Source organism: Schistocerca cancellata, chromosome 9, assembly GCF_023864275.1.
Source record: "Schistocerca cancellata isolate TAMUIC-IGC-003103 chromosome 9, iqSchCanc2.1, whole genome shotgun sequence".
Taxonomy (NCBI): Eukaryota; Metazoa; Arthropoda; class Insecta; order Orthoptera; family Acrididae; genus Schistocerca; species Schistocerca cancellata.
In genome coordinates, this window is record NC_064634.1 from 116,831,307 (window position 1) to 116,853,028 (window position 21,722).

The following is a 21,722-nucleotide window of genomic DNA, read 5'->3' on the forward strand; positions in this document are numbered from 1 at the left end:
CCCTTCATTTAGTCAGCTTGTACCACAAATTTCTCTTCTCACCATTTCTATTCAGTGTCTACTCATTAGTTACGTGATCTACCCATCTAATGCTCAGCATTCTTATGTAGGGCCATATTTCAAAAGCTTCTGTTCTCTTCTTGTCTAAACTGTTTATCATCCATGTTGGACTTCCGTACATGGCTGCACTCCATACAAATAATTTCAGAAATGACTTCCTGACACTTAAATCTGTACTTGATGTTAACAAATTTCTCTTCTTCAGAAACACTTTTCTTGCCATTACCAGTCTACATTTTATATCCTTCCTACTTCAACCATCATCAGTTATTTTTCTCCCCAAAATAGCAAAACTCATTTACTACTTTACGTGTCTCATTTCCTAATCTAATTCCCTCAGCATCACCTGATTTAATTTCACTACATTCCATTATCCTCATTTTGCTTTTGTTGATGTTCATCTTATGTCCTCCTGTCAATATACTGTCCATTCCATTCAACTCTCTTCCAGGTCATTCCAAGTCAAGAATTAAAATATCATCACCAAATCTCAAAGTTTTTATTTCTTCTCACTGGACTTTTATTCCTACTCCAAATTTTTGTTTTATTTCCTTTACTGCTTTCTCAATATACAGATTGAATAACATTGGGGACAGGCTACATCCTGTCTGACTCCCTTCTCAACCACTTTTCTTTCCCTGCCCCTCAACTCTTATAACAGCCATCTGCTTTGTGTTGAAATTGTAAATAGCCTTTCACTCACTATGTTTTACCCCTGATACATTCCAGTCAACATTGTGAAAAGCTTTCTCTAAGTCTACAAATCCGATAACCCTAGGTTTCCCTTTCTTAACCTATCTTCTGTGAGAAGCCATAGGGTCAGTATCGCCTTGTGTGTTCCTACATTTCTCTGGAATCCAAACTGCTCTTCCCTGAGGTCAGCTTCTACCAGTTTTTCAATTCAATACTAAATAAAACTGTATAACACTGATGCAAATATAAGTACTGTACATTATTGTCTGGTGAGTGAAGAATCGTTGAAACTATCACAAAGCTAACAAAGCAGTTGTCTTATCTTGCTGAGAACAATCACTCAGCGAAGCCGGCAATAGTTACTGACCACTTGCTGTGCCAAACTGTTCTGGTGTTTGCTGAAGGCATCTGATTGTACTGCCAACAGCACCGAGTTAAAAATACAGGAAAATTTCTGACACGACCCAGACCATTGGGTGTGCTGGTTTATCAAGTGTGGTCTTACTGTACCAACAACAGACATAAAAAAATCTAAATTACAGGACATGTTACTAATAATGATCATTTGTATGTAAACCAACAAATAAATGAACTGCATTAAAATTATGGAATACCGGAAAATACCTGATTACTACATTAGGCAATACGATAACAAAGACTTGTGCTACACCTTACTTATTTAGTCCATATGATCTAATATTATACAATGTAGTATAGGTGTCAGACAAAATATATTAATATTTACAGTAAATGGACTGACGTTTACAATACATTGCAATAGGTTTTTATAAAATTAGCTTTACTGAGTAGTAACTAGCACAAAATACATTATTGTGTATGCCAGGTACATTGTGGTACATTTTGTTCACTGAAAAGTTAATGTGTTGTACTTAATCATAACCAACATGATTACCTTTCTAGGTATTTTTTTATATAGAAAAAGCAATGGCACACAAAATAATACATGGTGTTCATAAACTATCTCTACAACTTATGACTATACTAGACTATACAGCTTATGACTATGCTAGATATTGAACATGTGATAAGATAGCTCATAATGTTTTTTTTTCTCATTCATACACATCAGTTTTTGCAACCTTAGTGGCAAGGGTAATGTCTAGTCAGAATTCAATTTCTTTCCATGTACAGTTCAAGATCACCATGGTGACATGTTAAAATGCATTGTGAATGCATGTCCTATAGCTCTATCCTCAGTTTGGCACACCATATCCTTTACAAAATGCCACAGGAAGAAGTTTAGATGGTGTGAGGTCAGGGGATAATGGCAGTCATTGAATTGGACCTTCTTGTCTAATCCATGTATCTGAAAACTTTTCATCTAGAAATTGACAGGCATTTGGAGACCAATGGGGTGGTGTCTCAACATGTTGAAATATGACATCAGGTTGCAGGTGTTGCAATTGTGGCATGGCGAACTATTGTAAGACTCCCAGGTAAACAGCACTGTTGACAGCAGACTTGTTGAGAAAGAATGGGCCTGTGATGTGATTGCCTACCAGTTGGAGCAAATAAAACATACATTTTTAAATGGACTTAATTCAAAAAGCATTTGTGTCACAAAAAAGTGCAGTCTGCAGAGGTATTGTTGTAAAATTACATTATAATGCCACCATGTACAGAATGTCAGTGAATAAGGAGAATCTGCTAGTTGCAAGTGGAGAGAGAGAGAGAGAGAGAGAGAGAGAGAGATAAGCTTCCATTTCCTTGTTTTGTAAGATGTGTTGGTGTCAGAGGGAAGGCAAATACATTCAAGACACTGGATACAAAGAAATAGCTCATACCACAGTCCTACATATTACAAAAAGAAAGGATTTGAATAACCTATTAATTTGCATGTCATGTTGGCCCTGCTCCCATTATATTGTACCTCCCAGAACCTGGTGAGTATCCATACAGCTTGTGGCTTAAGTGAGGAATCTATAAGTTCCATTCTTTCCTGTGATGATTGAAACAAAAATACGCTGCGAGAACCACTATTGCTTGCATTGAAACAAGCGTTCAGTGCATAGTGCTGTGGAATGTGGAAAAAACCGCAAATTGGTGTTCATAAGAGGAAGAACAATACCAAAAATGCAACAGGAGCGTAATATGTAAGAAATTGTCCACGCAACCTGCCACTGATGATGCCTTGCAGAAAATAAAGCCGAAAGGCATATGGCACTAAAATGGTGTTTTATTCAGTTGCTGTCAGACGGTCCATAAGTAAAAATTATCAATATACCGTGATCTTTTTACCAGTTGCAGAAAATAATTCATTGCTTTTGTTGGACTCATGGTCTAGACATAACAGGACTTCTGTCTTTAGGAGGACAATGAAAGGCTGTTAATGTAATAGTGGGATTCTACCAGTAACTAATAGCGTGATTCAGCCTCTTGTAAAAAATTTTTTGAGAGGGTAAAACATTTTTCAGAATCCTGTCGAACAATGTAGTTATTGACAGCTATTTGTCTCTCGGGTTTATCAGTGGAACAATATTGCTAAACTTAAGACACTTGTGCATCATCAGTTTTCACCACCACATTTTATGAATTTGATCAAGCACATTATGCAGAAAAACAACAATGATCACTTTAAATCTGCCCCGGTATTGTCCAACTAAAACCCGTAATTACACTGAACTGCCAGAATGTATTAATTTTTATTGTATCATGCTTGCCTAGTGTAAGAAAAATATTCAGTTTGTTTTCATCATCCAATAGACACTTCATATTTTTGTGATTACTACAGGAAATAAACAAGGAACTGTTCCATTGTTAGTAAAATCATCTGTGATGATTTTCTTTCTTCTGCTAGTCACTTGTGTAATAACTACATCTGCAACAGTTTAGCTGTTTGTATGAACTGCAAGTCATTCAAAAAACTAATGATTTGAGGCATTTTTGCATGGTTTCAATGCTTAAAATTTGTGTGTATGCATTTTGGACCTTGCGCTGTGTGGTGCTACACTCTGTTGTCATGACTGCAACTGTATATTTGCCAATTTGCTCGCAAGGCAGGAAGGGTTGTATGAACTGCTGTTATAAGTGTTTCTTTGCATGAAAAAAAAGAGTAATTGGAACATCAAAAGAAATATGTACTGTGCACCTTAGCAGCTAAAAGTTTGGCACTGTATTTCTTTAGATGTATTCTTTCTGCATGAAAAATTTCATGCTTGGTCCCATTTCCTTGTGAGTCAAATACCTTTTGGAAGTTAAGAAACATTGCATCTATCTGACTGCCTTGATCCATAGCTTTCTGGATATTATATGAGAAAAGCATAAGTTGCATTTCAGATGATTGGAATATTTGGAATCCATGCTGGTTGACATAGAGGGGTTCATTCTGTCTGAGATACCTCATTGCATTTGAGCTCAGAATATGTTCCAAGCCACTACAACAAGTGGATGTCAGGGATAATGGATGTTAGTTTGATTTTCACTTCTGTTGCCCTTCTTGTAAATGGGTGTGATCAATGTATTCTTCCGACCACTGGGCACTGTATTTCTAATGTAATTCTTCAAACTTTCCCGGCGAGGTGTTGTCATGTTGACTAATCGGGTTTCTGCTGGTTATTCACATCTTTCCTGCACAATATTTCAACTGCATGACTCGCCGTCTTCTTCTTCAGGTGCTAATCAACATGACACTGTCTTCCTGTTCAAGGAATCTTCAATATATTATGGGTAAAAGAGGTGCTAACTTGGCTCCAAGTATGGTGTAGAATCTGACAGAGATTCCTTAGGCACTGGAGATTTGTTCTATTTCAATGACTTCAGCTGTTGCTCAATGTCACTGACACAAATATCTGTTTCAGTTGTCTTTGCAGTGATATGATAATTAAGTAGGGACATTACACTCAGTTTCCCTTTCTGGAGGAAAATTTGCAAATAGAGTTAAGTACTTCTGCTTTTGCTCTGCAACTCTCAATTGCAGTCTTTTCCATGAGTGACTGGACACTAATCTTAGTGCCACTAACAGCTTTTACAAATGAGCAGAATTCCTTCAAATTCTGTAAAAGATCTGTCAATAATATTCTGCTATGGTAGTCATTGAAGGCATCATTACTGCTCTTGTAGCAGCTAATACATTTCATTCAGCACATCTCTGCCCAAATCCGTATGCTCTGTTTTACATCTACACACACCAAAGAATGTTTTGCATCACTCTGGTTCCCAGAACTCCTGAAGATAGATGTTGACTGTGGATATTGCATCACAGACACAGACCCTTTGACTGTTCAGGTGATGTCACTAAACCTGCCCAAAGATGTAAACAACCATGCATGAGCAGCACCTATTAGACGGAGGGGGTCTGACAGCCATCAGTTCCAATCATTCCACCAGGAAGGGGGTACACAGCTCATGTTGTCTGTAGTTCAACCATGCCTAGACAGTCAATACCACAGTTTGATCACATCCACATTGTTACTTTGTGCCAGGAAGGGCTCCCAACAAGGGAAGTGTCCAGGTGTCTCGGAGTGAGCCAAAGCGATGTTGTTCGGACATGGAGGAGATACAGAGAGACAGGAACTGTCAATGATATGCCTCGCCCAAGGGCTACTACTGCAGTGGATGACCACTACCTATGTGTCATGGCTCAGAGGAAGGATTGGCATCACATTCTCTTCACCAATGAGTGTCGCATATGCCTTCAACCAGACAATCGCCGGAGACATGGTGTTTGAAGGCAACCCGGTCAGGCTGAATGCCTTAGGCACACTGTCCAGTAAGTGCAGCAAGGTGGAGGTTTCCTGCTGTTCTTGAGTGGCATTATGTGGGGCAGACATACACTACTGGTGGTCACGGAAGGCGCCGTAATGGCTGTACAATATGTGAATGCCATCCTCCGACCAATAGTGCAACCATATTAGCAGTATATTGGCAAGCCATTCATCTTCATGGACGGGAATTCACGCCCCCATCATGCACATCTTGTGAATGACTTCCTTCAGGATAGTGAAATCGCTCAACTAGAATGGCCAGCATGTTCTCCAGACATGAGCCCTATCAAACATGCCTGGGATACATTGAAGAGGGATGTTTGTGGATGACTTGACCCACCAACCACTCTGAGGGATCAACACTTAATTGCCATTGAGGAGTGGAACAATCTGGACCAACAGTGCCTTGATGAACTTGTGGATAGTATGCGACAATGAATACAGGCGTGCATCAATACAAGAGGACGTGCTACAGGGTATTAGAGGTACTGGTGTGTACAGCAATCTGGACCACCACCTCTGAAGGTCTCACTGTATGGTGGTACAACAGGCAATGTGTGGTTTTCATGAGCAATAAAAAGGGCAGAAATGATGCTTATGTTGATCTCTATTCCAGTTTTCTATACAGGTTCTGGAACTCTCAGAACTGAGGTGATGCAAAACTTTTTTTTGATGTGTGTATTATGCAGTAGTCTCTGTTTCTTTAGAAGTTATGTGCAGTGCCATGTGCTGAAAGTTTTTTGAGTTCCTCACTGAGATATGGCACATGGCACTACTGCTTTTTTATCTTATTTACTGAAGATATAAATCTTTCCACTTATTAAGTTGCCCTTTGTACTTTGTACTTGCTGCAACTGCCTTATGGTCACTAATAATGGTTTTAATGTGGACATCCTCAAAGAGGTCAGGCCTGTTTGTGGCCATAAGTTCAAATATATTTCTATCATGAGTGGGATTCCAAACCACGTGGTCCAGTTACTTTTCAGAGAAGGCATTTAGTAATGTTTTACAGGATGTCTTGTCATGCCCACCACTAAAAAAAACTATAATTATCCCATTGATTATTGGATGATTAAAATCTCCTCCAGTGATCACAGCATCATTGGGGAACTTACGTACTAATGAACTTATGATTTCTCTAAAGTTTTCAGTTACCTCAGGGAGTAAGACCAGTAGTCAGTAGAAGGAGCCAGTTATAATTTTATGCCCACCCCTGACACTGAGTCTTGCCCAAACAATCTCACATGCAGCTTCAGTTTCTTGTCTACTGCAACAAATGCACCATCTACATTTTCCATTAGTGTATCCTTCTGATATGTTTACATTTTCCCCAAAAATCACTCTGCTGTTGCTTTTGGGTTTTAACCAGTTGGCTGTACCTAGTATTATGTGAACTTCACTTCTTTTTATGAGTGCTGCAAACTTTGGCACTTGGTCATGTATATTTTGGCAGTTAACTACTAGGGTTTCAGTACTGTCATATGAGAGTGACATTTCTTTGGTTCTTATACTGATACCTATAGCTCTCATTAACTGGACTGGATTGAAAGTCATCTAACCTAAAAAACTTTGTGTGTACTTCACAGTCAGTCAGCTACATTTTTACTAGCCTTTGATGCATAGTGCACACCTGATGCATTTAGTGGGACTCTACAGTTCTCAGTCCTGTGGCGCAAGTTTAGGAATTTTCAGCTTAGTCCGTTGCAGAACCTTTGCAGTGTCTGGTTCAAACCTTCCACTTGACTCAGAACCATAGGCCCCTGATCTGTTCTGGGGACAATAATGCAAATTGTGAGCTTCATTGAAACTCTGAGTGAGGATTGCCTTCTCAACCTTCTCTGCCAGCCAGTGGAATAATCAAAGTATGACCTCAGTGCACATTTGACAGGCATTGTTTGTCCTCATGTGCACCACAATCTGCAGTTGACTGCATCCTGTTCCCTTAGTGGCTACCGGAATAGCCACGCCACATCAGTATGTTGGATCAGGTTCCCAGACATATGCACTGAGTACACATAGTATTCCTTCCCATCTCATGCTGCCATTTTCCTAAGGGGTACCATTGTTCACCATATGTTTGAACTGCCAACAAGTAGGACACTTGCTATCACAAGAACAAACACAATTTATGGAGTGTAGTACTTTATAAAGAAACACTTAAGATACAATGAAGTAAAGGTTGTGCGTAGCACTGAACATATTGACTGTACAACAGTAATACAGGTTAGAGAATAGTTTAAGCACTCATTTACGATCACTCAAATAATACTGTTTCTTTGGCAGCTCACCAGAGTGTGCCAGCAGGCTGACCCAGGTGGCCTCTATAGGCAGGCCTGTGAACTGTACGCACACATGATCTGTGAAATCGTGTGTGCCCTGAGTAAAGGTACATCAAGACCCTAACCTTTTGTGTGAGCCTCCCCTTGATATGGAACACAGCATGTTTCCCAACAGATGAAGTGAGTCTCGTCAACTCACTTTTAGTTTAAGTGGGAGACAGCACCTTAGATTTGTTGGTTAGGGAAATGAGTGTAACAACCTGAGTTCTCCCTGGTCCCTGTCTCCCCTGTACAGGCTGCATAGCTCTGCTACTGACACACTACTCACAGTCAAGTGGGTGAGTAGTGACAGATCCTGTACTTCCTGCGGAGGAGACAGGACCTTAGGAGGCTTCTAAGAGTCATATACCTTTGGTGTCTCTAGTATATGACTCTTAGGAGTCCTTTCAACACACTCATTTGCAGCACCTTTCAATTACTTGACAGTAGTCAGAATGATTTCCAGCTGCTTATGAACAGCAACTATCTTATCCCATCCCACAAACAGTGTACATAGGGGGAATGCATTGTGATTGTTGCAGCATTTTACAGAATAGTAAACAAATAAGTTTAAACTGAGCTTGTTGATTCTCTTTCACTTTATGGGTCTAAGATGCTACAAGTATTACAGTATTACCAGTATTACCAGTAACCGGTTAACTGAGATATATATTACAGCAACAGAAAAACTTTCACTAATGGATTTGACAATAGCATTAATTTATGATAAATGCAGACAATATACACTGCTCTTGAAAGAGAAAACTAATGTAATATAATATGACTGTAAATTACAGACACTGATGTTCTATGAAATAAGTAATGCACAACTCACAAGTTTAAAAAAATTTCAAAAATATATCTTTTTTTATTTAAATGTACAGTGAAATTATGGAACAATTGTTTCTGAAGAAGGATACTGTTGCTAAAAGCATCTAAAATCATGAATTAAGTTTACAATTTATGATATAGTAAGAGTTTTTCATCACAAGAATTCCTGAAAATGAACAATGTATCACATTACACATGAGCATTGACACAGTTAGTGGAAGATTATGTGAAAAAGACATGAACAGCACAATATTATAATTTAAAACTTGGCCTGTCTGGCAAATGCAACCATCGTACAATATGTGTTAGATGAGTATGCGCCAAGCAAGATCGTAAGAGATGGAAAAGAGCCACCATGGTACAACAACCGAGTTAGAAAACTGCTGCAGAAGCAAAGGGAACTTCACAGCAAACATAAACTTAGCCATAGCCTTGCAGACCAACAAAAATTACATGAAGTGAAATGTAGTGTGAGGAAGGCTATGTGAGAGGTGTTCAATGAATTCGAAAGTAAAGTTCTATGTACTGACTTGGCAGAAAATCCTAAGAAATTTTGGTCTTATGTCAAAGCGGTAGGTGGATCAAAACAAAATGTCTAGAGACACTCTGTGACCAAAATGGTAGTGAAACAGAGGATGACAGACTAAAGGCCGAAATACTAAATGTCTTTTTCCAAATCTGTTTCACAGAGGGAGACTGCACTGTAGTTCCTTCTCTAGATTGTCGCACAGATGACAAAATGGTAGATATCGAAATAGATGACAGAGGGATAGAGAAACAATTAAAATCACTCAAAAGAGGAAAGGCCACTGGACCTGATGGGATACCAGTTCGATTTTGCACAGAATACACAAAGGAACTTGCCCCCCTTCTTGCAACGGTGTACCGTAGGTCTCTAGAAAAGCGCAGCGTTCCAAAGGATTGGAAAAGGGCACAGGTCATCCCCATTTTCAAGAAGGGACGTCGAACAGATGTGCAGAACTATAGACCTATGTCTCTTAATGTCGATCAGTTGTAGAATTTTGGAACACCTATTATGTTTGAGTATAATGACTTTTCTGGAGACTAGAAATCTACTCTGTAGGAATCAGCATGGGTTTCGAAAAAGACGATTGTGTGAAACCCAGCTCACGCTATTTTTCCACGAGACTCAGAGGGCCATAGACACGGGTTCCCTGGTAGATGCTGTGTTTCTTGACTTCCGCAAGGTGTTTGATACTGTTCCCCACAGTCGTTTAATGAACAAAGTAAGAGCATATGGACTATCAAACCAATTGTGTGATTGGATTGAGGAGTTCCTAGATAACAGAACACAGCATGTCATTCTCAATGGAGAGAAGTCTTCTGAAGTAAGAGTGATTTCAGGTGTGCCACAGGGGAGTGTCGTAGGACCGTTGCTATTCACAATATACATAAATGACCTTGTGGATGACATCGGAAGTTCACTGAGGCTTTTTGTGGATGATGCTGTGTTATATCAAGAGGTTGTAACAATGGAAAATTGTACTGAAATGCAGGAGGATCTGCAGCAAATTGATGCATGGTGCAGGGAATGGCAATTGAATCTCAATGTAGACAAGTGTAATGTGCTGCGAATACATAGAAAGAAAGATCCCTTATCATTTAGCTACAATATAGCAGATCAGCAGCTGGAAGCAGTTAATTCCATAAATTATCTGGGAGTATGCATTAGGAGTGATTTAAAACGGAATGATCATATAAATGGAGAGCAGCGCGCTTCGTTACAGGATCATTTAGTAATCGCGAAAGCATTACGATGATGATAGATAAACTCCAGTGGAAGACTCTGCAGAAGATTAGCTCGGTAGCTTGGTACGGGCTTTTGTTGAAGTTTCGAGAACATACCTTCACCGAGGAGTCAAGCAATATATTGCTCCCTCCTACATATATCTCGCAAGGAGACCATGAGGATAAAATCAGAGAGATTAGAGCCCACACAGAGGCATACCGACAATCCTTCTTTCCATGAACAATATGAGACTGGAATTGAAGGGAGAACCACACACTGTCAGGTGGCTTGCAGAGTACGGATGTAGATGTAGGTGTAGAAATGCAGTCTCACGCAAAGGAAAATTCAGAAGTCAGCTTGTATATGTAATTAAATGTGCAGATGGCTCAGATTTTTTACTTAGCTGAATTTCTCACATCTCCTACATTAAAGTGCCAAAGATGAACACTGCAATGTCAGTTTAACAAAGTCAAAATTGTAAAGACTTAGGATCAATAGAGCACATTGTTTCCTTTAGTCAGTTTGTGCTCACCTTCCATTAAGATAAGTACTGTGAGCCTTTTCTACAAAAATTTGGCAGAGATCCTGTGTTGAAATCCACAGTCTCAAAGATTATGGTGTGTATTGTTCACATAGCTCCTACTTTGCTAGAAGAGAAACCTGTCTGTTGCAATCTTCATTCAGAAACTGGTTTGATGCTGGTCCCCACACTATTCCACGAGTGCAAGCCTCTTCTTCTTTACATAAGCACACCAACCTACATCGGATTAAACCTGCATACTGCATTCAGGCCATGCTCTCTCTCCATACTGTAATGCTCCCCCCCCCTCCCCCCTTTCCCTGACTGCCTTTCGTTATGAAACTGACAGTTGCTTGAGGTCTCTGGATGCATCCTACCAACTGATCCCCTCTTTTAGTCAAGTTGTGCCATAAATGTATTTTTCCCAAATTTGTGTGTTTTTCAAGACACTATTCATTTTGTTCAACTGCTCTTCCAAGTCTCTGAATTTTAATGCCCTTTGCAAATTTCTCTGTGGTTTCCTTTGCAGCTTGCCCATTTGAGTAACACTGGTGATAGGCTACAACCATATCTCACTCCATTTTCAACTATGGCTTTCATTTCATGTCTAGTTTTACCAACAGCTATCTTTAAATCTACAAATGTGTTTCTTCAGTCTGTCTTCTAAGGTAAGCTGTATGTTTAAAATTGCCTCATATTTCCAGAACACAAACTGATGTTCTCCAGTGGCCGCCTCTAGCAGTTCCCCCATTCTTATAATTTGTGTCAGTATTTTGGAACCATAATGTATTACTGAGAGTTGAATAGTATTCACTCTTGTCATCATCTACCTTTGTTTTTTCATTGGAATTATTTCTTCCACCTGAAGTTTGAGGATATTTCACCTGTCACATATATCTTGCACATCAGATGGAATAATTTTGTCTTAGGTGTCTGTGCCAAAGATCTCAGTAATTCTGAGGAAATGTCATCCACTCCAGAGATGTTGTTTCCATTTATGCCTTTCAGGGCTCTCTCATATTCTTCTTACAGCAATGGTGAATACAGGAAAACTTCAAGGATGGGGTGCTAAAGGTATCTTGAGCCACCTCTTGACTAATCTTCACACTTGCACTTGCTACAAAACTAGGACATTTTATTATACTTTTTCATTCTTGAGTCTTAATGTTTGTGCTTCTGAAAATAAATTAGCTTCCTATTTGGCGAATAGTCCTGGGGAGGGGAATGTGGGGCGGGAGGGGGGGGGGGACTTAAGTAAAGAGATTTTAAACATCAAAACAGGTGCCAGCGTTATATGATGAGAAATAAGTTGTATAAAAGAATAATAAGGTGAGAACAAATTTATTAATTATTATTGAGAATGTGTGAGCAGACTGCTGTTTTTCAGTCTCCGCTGAGGATAATGTGAAACATGATGCTAGCACAATATATATTTTTGGATCAGTGAAACAGTAACAACAGTTGTGTATAGACACACATATATTATTCTATGTAAAATAGATTTTAGAGATTTGTGTCAAAGCCATTGAACATATTGTAAGATCTGTTTTATACAGCCAAGTACTTGTGAGAGTGTTCCACACAGACATCAACAGTGTCTTAATCAAGAGACAAAATACTCCAAACACAAAATAAAGTAAAAACTGAGCAAGCTGCCTCATTGAAATTGAAGAAGAATTACAGGAACTGTTGAATGGAATGAACACTCAAATGAGCACAGAATAGCGAATTGAGAGTCTACAAAAGCAAATGAAAGTAGCAGAAATGAGAATAGTGAGAAACTTAACATCAAAACTGTTGATTACAAAGTAGGCAAAGTCAGGTAATTTTGCTACCCTGGAAGCAAAATAACCCAATGGATGAAGCAAGGAGGACTTCAGAGACAAAATAGAATAGACAAAGAGGGCATTTGTGGCCAAGAGAAGCCTACTGGTATCAGACATATCACTTAATTTGTTGTAATTTCTGAGAATATACACTTGTGTCACAGCTTTGTGTGGCAGTGGAACATGGTCTGTGGAAAAGCTGATAAGTGAAGGTAATTGAAGCATTTAAAATGTAGTGCTACAGATGAATCTCGAAAATTTGGTGGACTGATAAGATGAGCAAAGAGGAGGTACTCTGCAGGATTGGCAAATAAAGCAACGTACAGAAAATGCTAACAAGAAGAAGGGGCAGGATGTTAGGACATGTGTTAAGACATCACGGAACAGCCTCCATGGTAATGGAGGGAACTGCAGAGATAAAAAACTGTATGGGAGGGCAGAGACCAGAATACATCCAGCGAATGATTGAGGATGTAGGGTGCATGTGCTACTCTGAGATAAAGAGGTTCATGCAGGAGAAGGATTTGTGCTGGGCAGCATGAAACAAGAAAGATGAATGAGGACTCAAAAGGAAAAAAGTAATTATAATAATAATATTCTGTTTAAATGTTGCTTTTTATATCATTGTATTATAAATCTAGCACCAAATTAAGGTAAGAAAAATTAAATAATGAGTCTTTTTTTTCAATAAATGCCATACATCAAGTCACAGTTTCATTGAAAACATGTATTTAAAACATAAGTTGTATGTCTGTAATATCTTTTCAGCATCCTCAGAAGAAGTACACCTTACACCTGAGTCTTCACCTGAACTAACAAAGAAGTCATGGTTTGGCAGCCTTATGACCACTGAAAAAGATGAAACCTTCACTATATTGGTCAAAGGAAAACCATTAGCTACAGTCAAAGCTGATCTCATTCATGCCTTCTTATCAGTGAGTACTGTTTCCAAGTGGTACAATGAACTCAGTTTTATTAAATTCTATGTATTTAGTTCACAAGTATTGAAAAGAGAATGAGTGAAGACAATTACTCACCACATAGTAGAGGTGTGGGGTGGTGACTAGGCATATAAAATATAAACGGAACCTAGTAACTCAGCATATGAACATTTCGTTTTCTTCAGAATGTGCATGCGTGCACACACACACACACACACAAACACACACACACACACACACACACACACACACTGAGAGAGATGTGCATCAACTGGCACAGAATATGTGTGTATGTGTGCAAGTATATTGCAAGCTGGGCTACTACATTGCCAGTTATTTTTTGTGTGCCTTTCCACTGCTCATCCCTTCCTCTATTAAGGTGAGTGATTTTCTATGCTCAGTTAATTGCTTCTGTTCCATTTGGAACTTTTCAGTATACTATACATTAACTTGTTTTAGAAATTTCTAACAATTCTCATTCTTAGAAGCTATACTGTAGAAACAGCTTTCTTACTCACTTGTACATAATGCAGTGCAATAATAAACTAATGGTTGGGACTTACCTTGTGCTACCACATAACATTCTATACAGACTTAAAAAATTATTTTATAAATAAAAAATCTTCAATATAGACAGTATATAGTAACATTTTTCTTTGTAAGGTATTTGTTTGGAAGTCTTTTGGTCTTCTAGTTTCTTATTTTCATTTCTAATATTATGTAGTATTCCTTGTGTATGAAGTATGGAATCCATAAAGAAACATCTGTTTAAGAAGCTGGTGATCCTAAGCTTTTTATGTGCACTAAATCATGGAATTTATCATTAATACCCAATTTTTATGATGTGATGAGTCACTGTAGATACAGGCATGGTATTGTCATATCTCACAGATCAGAGATAGAGCAAAGCATGAATGATGTTTTGCAATTACATTTCACAATAAATCTTATTTGTTAATAAGATGAATATAATAGAGGGAAACATTCCATGTGGGAAAAATATATCTAAAAAGAAAGATGATGAGACTTACCAAACAAAAGCGCTGGCAGGTCGATAGACACACAAACAAACACAAACATACACACAAAATTCAAGCTTTCGCAACAAACTGTTGCTTCGTCAGGAAAGAGGAAAGGAGAGGGAAAGACGAAAGGATGTGGGTTTTAAGGGAGAGGGTAAGGAGTCATTCCAATCCCGGGAGCGGAAAGACTTACCTTAGGGGGAAAAAAGGACAGGTATACACTCGCACACACACACATATCCATCTGCATATACACAGACACAAGCAGACATTTTTAAAGGCAAAGAGTCTGCTCCTCATACACACAAGTGTTGCAAAATCTTATACTCATAGCCCTGATGCAAACTGCCTATAATGCTGTAGATCTGGGTCCTGGATCATATAGTCACATCCTGAACAACAAAACCCCAATTGCAATGGTACCTAATCATTATTGATGAGTAGTTGCTTTTCATGACAGAATCCCATACAATAAAACCAGTTGTGTCTTTACTTGTGGTTACTCATACTTTAAATACTTGGGCTGTGCATGGCTCTGTTCGAAGAGAATAGCTTGATGTTGTCATAGTGTCAAGCTGCACACATCTGCATTCATGTCCCACAGCTAATTCGCTGAAAATAATAACCTGTAAAATGTGAAGTATATTCTGCCATGCACCTCACCATGGCTGGCATAGTATGTGTACAGATGCAAACAGAGAAAACATTATTTGCTGTTTATGTTGTAAATAAAGTAACTTTTTGCAACTGTATAAGATGAATAATAGTTATTTTATACACAATATAAACAGCATTGAATTACTAAAAGAGGAAGAATAGCTTTGTGTATTAAAAATGTTTGAGAATATTTTGTTTGCAGTCAGAATGCATGTCTACAACTATTTGTTCTTACTGAGAATAGTCTTGAGCAGCTAGTTCAACAACACTCACACAATGGTCATTGGGGCTCAGTTCAAAGCTGGACTCATTACTGAAGACAATCCTTCTCCAGTCAATGATATTCCAGGCTGAACACATGTCTGGAGACATCCTTCACAGTGGTGGGATACAAACCGGAGTGTCACCCGCCATACAACCCAACAACCATGAGTGATGTTCTGGGGGTGCCGTTTATTTTCATACCAAGACATCTTTTGTCGTAATCCATGGCTCCCCTGCAGCACAGTGATAAATCACAATATTATACACTCTGTTTTCTTGCCATTCTTGGAAAATTGTCCTGGGCTTACATTCGAACAAGATAATGCTTGCCTGCACATGTCGAGAGTTTCTGCTGCTTGTCTTCGTGCTTGTCAAACTCTACCTTGGGCAGCAAGGTTGCTAGATCTCTTCCCAACTGGGATTATTTGGAGCATTATGCAGAGCACCCTCCAACCAGCTTGCAATTTTGATTATCTAAAGTGCCAGTTGGACAGAATTTGGCACAGTATCCCTCAAGAGGACACCCAACAACTCTATCAATGTTGAGCAGAATAGTTAGGGGCAGAGGTGGACCAGTGCGTTACTGACTTCATCCAGTTTTTCTAAATTGTAATCATTTATTTGTGTGTAAAAATACATTAAATATACTGCTTTCTATCCCATAAGATAATTCTTTCCTGGTGCTTTTTTTTTTTTTTTGTTTTTTTTTTTTTTGTTTTTTTTTTTTTTTTTTGTGTGTGTGTGTGTGTGTGTGTGTGTGTGTGTGTGTGTGTGTGTGTGTGTGTAGAGTGTAAGTGTACTGTTGGTGTTTGTTAATTTGTCGTTCACTTTTTAAAATTTTGTTTCATTGTGGGTGGTTTTTGCAGAGCTATAAAAGCATCAGAAGTAATGTTGTATCAAACCATCTTAATTGCAGTTACAGAAAAATGCAAATAATTTTAGATTTATTACATCACTATTTGCATAAAATAATGCATTACTGCAAATAGTGTATCTGTAACTAACGATATAATCATTGTATCATATTTTCTATTGGTTTCACTTAAAACGTTCTGGTGGTGATCATTTATTTCATACTTCATACTTAAAACCTGTTTTTTATTTCAAGTTCTTTTGTGTGAATACCAGTAGAACTTTGTGCCTGTTGTTTATAGAAAGAAAATGTTTAAATAACATGGCAAGTTAGAAATAAATGCATGTGCATTGTAGTGGTTCCTACCAGAGAAAAGAATCTTTTGTAGATTAAACAATGCAGGCAACTAGATCTGTTCTGTATACCAACATAACACTAATAGTTAAAGCAAACACAGACAAAAGAGCTTCAACATGAAGATGATATTTATTAAGGAATTTTAAAAAAATCATTTGATGATTTTTTCCAGTAAGATGTTATAATTCTTTTGGAAATGCAGTAATTTGTTAGAAGAATTAATTGGAATGGTGATATTTTTTGGTAATAAGTACTAACATGTCTCACTACTTCGAGTAATTAATAAACATCACATTGTACTGAAACCAAGCAGTGATACTGAAACCTGATGATGGTTTTAACAACTGTTTTTATGAAGAAAAATGGTGTGGTGTGACTTATCAGGCATAAAGATCTAGTGCTTAACTTAGCTCTGTGTGAATATTGTATGCTTGAAAAATCTAGCATGGAATGTAATAATATTATGAAAAGGATAGTTGCTACTCACCATAGAGCTGAGTCGCAAATGGGCACAACAAAAAGACTGTCACAAAATGAGCTATAGGTCCCAAAGGCCTTTGCCAAAAATAAACAACACACACACACACACACACCTGAGCACGCGCACGCATGCACTTGCTCGCACACGCGCAAACCCAACTCACACACACATAACCACTGTCTTTGGCAGATGAAGCCAGACTACAAGCAGCAGCACATAGTGGGAGAGGCGACTGGGTGGGGGTTAGGAGGAGGCTGGGATGGGGAGAAGGAGGGATAGTGGGTAGGCATACTGCTGGGGAGCATGCGGAGATGAAGTGGAGAGAGGATAGGGCAATTAGGTGCAGTTGGGAGCTTAGATGGAGAGTGGTGGAGACAGGGGGGAGGGGTGGTACTGGAAAAGAAAAGAAGTAAAAAGACTGGGTGAATTGGTGGAATAGAGGGCTGTGTAGTGCTGGAATGGGAACAGGGGAGGGATTAGAGGTGTAACGACAATGACTAATGAAGGTCAAGGCCAAGAGGGTTACAGGAATGAAGGATATATTGCAGGGAGAGTTCCTGCCTGTGCAATTCAGAAAAGCTGGTGTTGGTGGAAAGGGTCCAGATGGCACAGGCTGTGAAGCACTCGTTGAAATGAAGAATGTCATGTTGAGCAGTTGCTCAGCAACAGGGTGGTCCAGTTGTTGCTTGACCACAATTTGTCAGTGGCCATTCATGCAGACAGACAGCTTGTTGATTGTCATGCCCATATAAAATGCTGCACAGTTGTTGCAGCTTAGCTTGTAGATCACGTGACTGGTTTCACAGATAGCCGTGCCTTTGATGGGATTGTTTGTGACCTGACTGGAGTAGGTGGTGGTGGGAGGATGCATAAGACAGGTCTTACACCTCTCAGTACCACCCAGGACTGAAGCAACTGAATTCCATTCTCCACCAGGGTTTCGACTGCCTCTTGTCATGCCCTGAAATGAGAAATGCCCTGCCCACTATCCTTCCCACCCCTCCCACAGTAGTATTCCACCATCCACCAAACTTATATCATCTTCTCGTCCATCCCTACACTACCCCTGATCCCAACCCCTTGCCCCATGGCTCATATCCCTGCAATAGACATAGACCTGTCACATATATCCTCCCATCACCACCTATTCCAGTCCAGTTGCAAACATCACCTATCCCATCAATGGCAGGGTTATCTGTGTAACCAGTCATGTGATGTGCAAGCTAAGCAGTAATCACTGTGCAGTATTGTACATGGGCATGATAACCAACAAGCTGTTGTCTACATGAATGGCCACCGACAAACTCTGGCCAAGCAACAAATGGACTACCCTGTTGCCGAACACACTGCTCAGCATGACGTTCTTCATTTCAATTACTGCTTCACAGCCTGTGCCATCTGGATCCCTTGCCACAAACATCAGCTTTTCTGAACTGCACAGGTGGGAACTCTCGCTGCAATTTATCCTACATTTCCATAATCACCTTTGCCCCAACATTCGTTAGTCATTGTCCTTACCAATCTAGCCCCTTTCCTCTTCCCATTCCAGCACTACACAGCCCTATTTTCCACCAATGCATCCAGTCTTTTTACTTCTCATCTTTTCCATTACCTCCCCTCTCTCCCCCACCTTCCATCTAACCTCCCGACTGCACCTAACTGCCCTACCCTCTCTCCACCTTTTCCCTGCACTAGCACCACTTCACTGTCCCCCAGCCCTACCCTGCTATTTCTCCTTCTTCCCACCCCAGCCTCTTTTTTTTGACAAATACCTTGTTGGAAAAATGCTCATTTTGTGACAGTCTTTTCATTGTGGTTATCTGTGACTCAGCATCTCTGCTGTATGGTGAGTAGCAACTATCCTTTTTGTAATACTGTTGTGAGCTCGAAAAGAATTTTATAAACATGCACTGTGACCTATTTTCAAATCACACTGATATTTTGTCCACAACTCACAGCTGGATTATCAGTCAGGACTTACGCAAGGCATATCACATAATTCACTGAGAGATTCAGTGGATTTGAAAGAACTACTGTGAAGTGACTGATGTACCAGTGTCACTGATATTTTACATAAATAGCTTCCTTTGGACATGAGGCTGTGTACAGCTTTTTTGCAATTTCACTACCTGGAAAGAAAATTAAGATACCAAAAACCATCTCTAAAATCTCCTTATTGGCAGTTGCCTGTACAAACTTGCACTACAAAAGCTTATGCCCTCAGAGTAGAAATGCTTCACAATTTTTCATGAGGGCCCATATCAGAAGGTGTAACCCTTTGAATGTTTTAGCACACTGTGCTATGCCATACCTTAGGTACTGTAGCCAGATAATCTTACCAATATTCCTTCCCCACAGTGTCATAGTTATATCTGTGTGCACTGCCCAGTAAACCCTGAAGTACTGTGCTCATGTTTGGATGTGCTGCTTCTGAAATACCTGTGTTCTGGGGATGTGTTGACATGCATAGCACTATTTCTGCAGCAAACTTCAGTAACTGTTCAAAGTTTAGGTCATTTGGAATATACAAGTGGGTTTGTGTTGTGGTCTTGTGTTGATGTTATCAATTTATCCTTCTGACTCTTACTGATGATCTATATCATAGAATTATTATCTTTTATGTATTCTACACAAGCAAAGAACTTATCAGTTTTTCTAAGAAAATGTCAAGTCCATAGAGGGAGAAATATGACAAACATTGGAGTAACAGTGAGGTTAGCTTTTTTCAGTACTGATTACTATGCTGGCTCTTTTACCAAATCCTGAAGTGACATTCCTCAGTCACTTGAGTTTGCTTGTATAACACACTGGTTTGTTCTATGTAAAAAGATGTATCTGGCAGTTCTTCAGAAACAGGGGATCTAAAAGAGAGAATAAAATATAGGAAAACACCATGGTGTAATGGTGAGTTTGATTAGAAAAAGTTATTTTCATCAATTGACATAGGTGTTTGATAATTGGGTTTCAAGGTGTAATCTAGATAATATGTCACACAATTGCTCATTTACCAAAATATTTCTATTAGAAAACCTTATGATAGAGAATGAAACCATATGAATATTTTTTTCCGCGAACTGTGAAATACGCAAGAACCAACACATTCTACATTGTTAAAGTTGAAAGACATGTACTTTGAGTAAATTTGTTGACTCTTTGTTATTTTATTCTTATTACACAAGTGAAAGAGTTGAACTTAGTGTTCACTGATCAAGAAATACGCTGAAGAGCCAAAGAAACTGGTACACCTGCCTAATATTGTTGAGTGCCCCCACAAGGAAGTGCCGCAATATGACATGGCATGGACCCAACTAATGTCTGATGTAGTGCTGGAGGAAATTGACACCATGAATCCTGAGGGCTGTCCATAAATCCATAAGAGTACAACAGGATGGAGATCTCTTCTAAACAGCACATTGCAAGGCACCCCAGATATGCTCAATATTGTTCATGTCTGGGGAGTTTGGTGCTCAGCAGAAATGTTTAAACTCAGAAGAGTGTTCCTGAAGCTACTCTGTAGCAATTCTGGACATGTGGGCTGTTACATTATCATACTGGAATTGCCCAAGTCCATTGGAAGGCACAATGGACATGAATGGATGCAGGTGATCAGACAGGATGCTTACATACATGTCGCCTGTCAGAGTCGTATCTAGACGTATCAGAGGTCTGATATCATTCCAAATGCACATGCCCCACACCATTACATAGCCTCCACCAGCTTGAACAGTCCCCTGCTGACATGCAGGTTGCATGGATTCGTGAGGTTGTTTCCATACCCATGCACATCCATCCACTCAATACAATTTGAAATATGACTCGTCCTAGCATGCAACATGTTTCCAGTCATCAACAGTCAAATGTCAATGTTGATGGGCCTAGGAAAGGTGTAAAGCTTTGTGTCAAGCAGTCATCAAGGGTACATGAGTGGGCCTTCAGCTCCAAAAGGCTATATCAGTGATGTTTCATTGAATGGTTCGCACACTGACACTTCTTGATGGCCCAGCATTGAAATCTCCAGCAATTTGCAGTGGGGTGGCACTTCTGTCATGTTGAATGATTCTCTTCAGTTGTTGTTGGTCCTGTTCTTGCAGGATCTTTTTCTGGCCGCAGTGGTGTCAGAGATCTGGTGTTTTACCAGAATCCTGATATTCACAGCACACTCATGAAATGGTCATACGGGATAATCCCCATTTCATCGCTACTTCAGAGATGCTGTGTCCCATCACTCGTGTGCTGATTATAATACCATGTTCAGACTCACTTAAATCTTGATAACCTGCCATTGTAGCAGCAAGTAACCAAAGTAACAACTGCAACAGCCTCTTGATGTCTTATATAGGCGTTGCCGACCACAGTGCCACATTCTGCCCATTTACGTATCTCTGTATTTGAATATGCATTCCTATACCAGTTTCTTTGGCACTT

General features: G+C 39.4%; 1 protein-coding gene across 1 annotated transcript in view; it reads left to right on the top strand.

The window, feature by feature from the left end:
- Window positions 1-21,722, top strand: part of LOC126100831 (serine/threonine-protein kinase BRSK2) — a 187,045-nt gene that overhangs the window by 113,268 nt on the left and 52,055 nt on the right. The window contains exon 11 of the mRNA XM_049911483.1: window positions 13,491-13,657. Coding sequence (XP_049767440.1) covers window positions 13,491-13,657 — 167 coding nt within the window. The remainder of the gene's footprint in view (window positions 1-13,490; window positions 13,658-21,722) is intronic.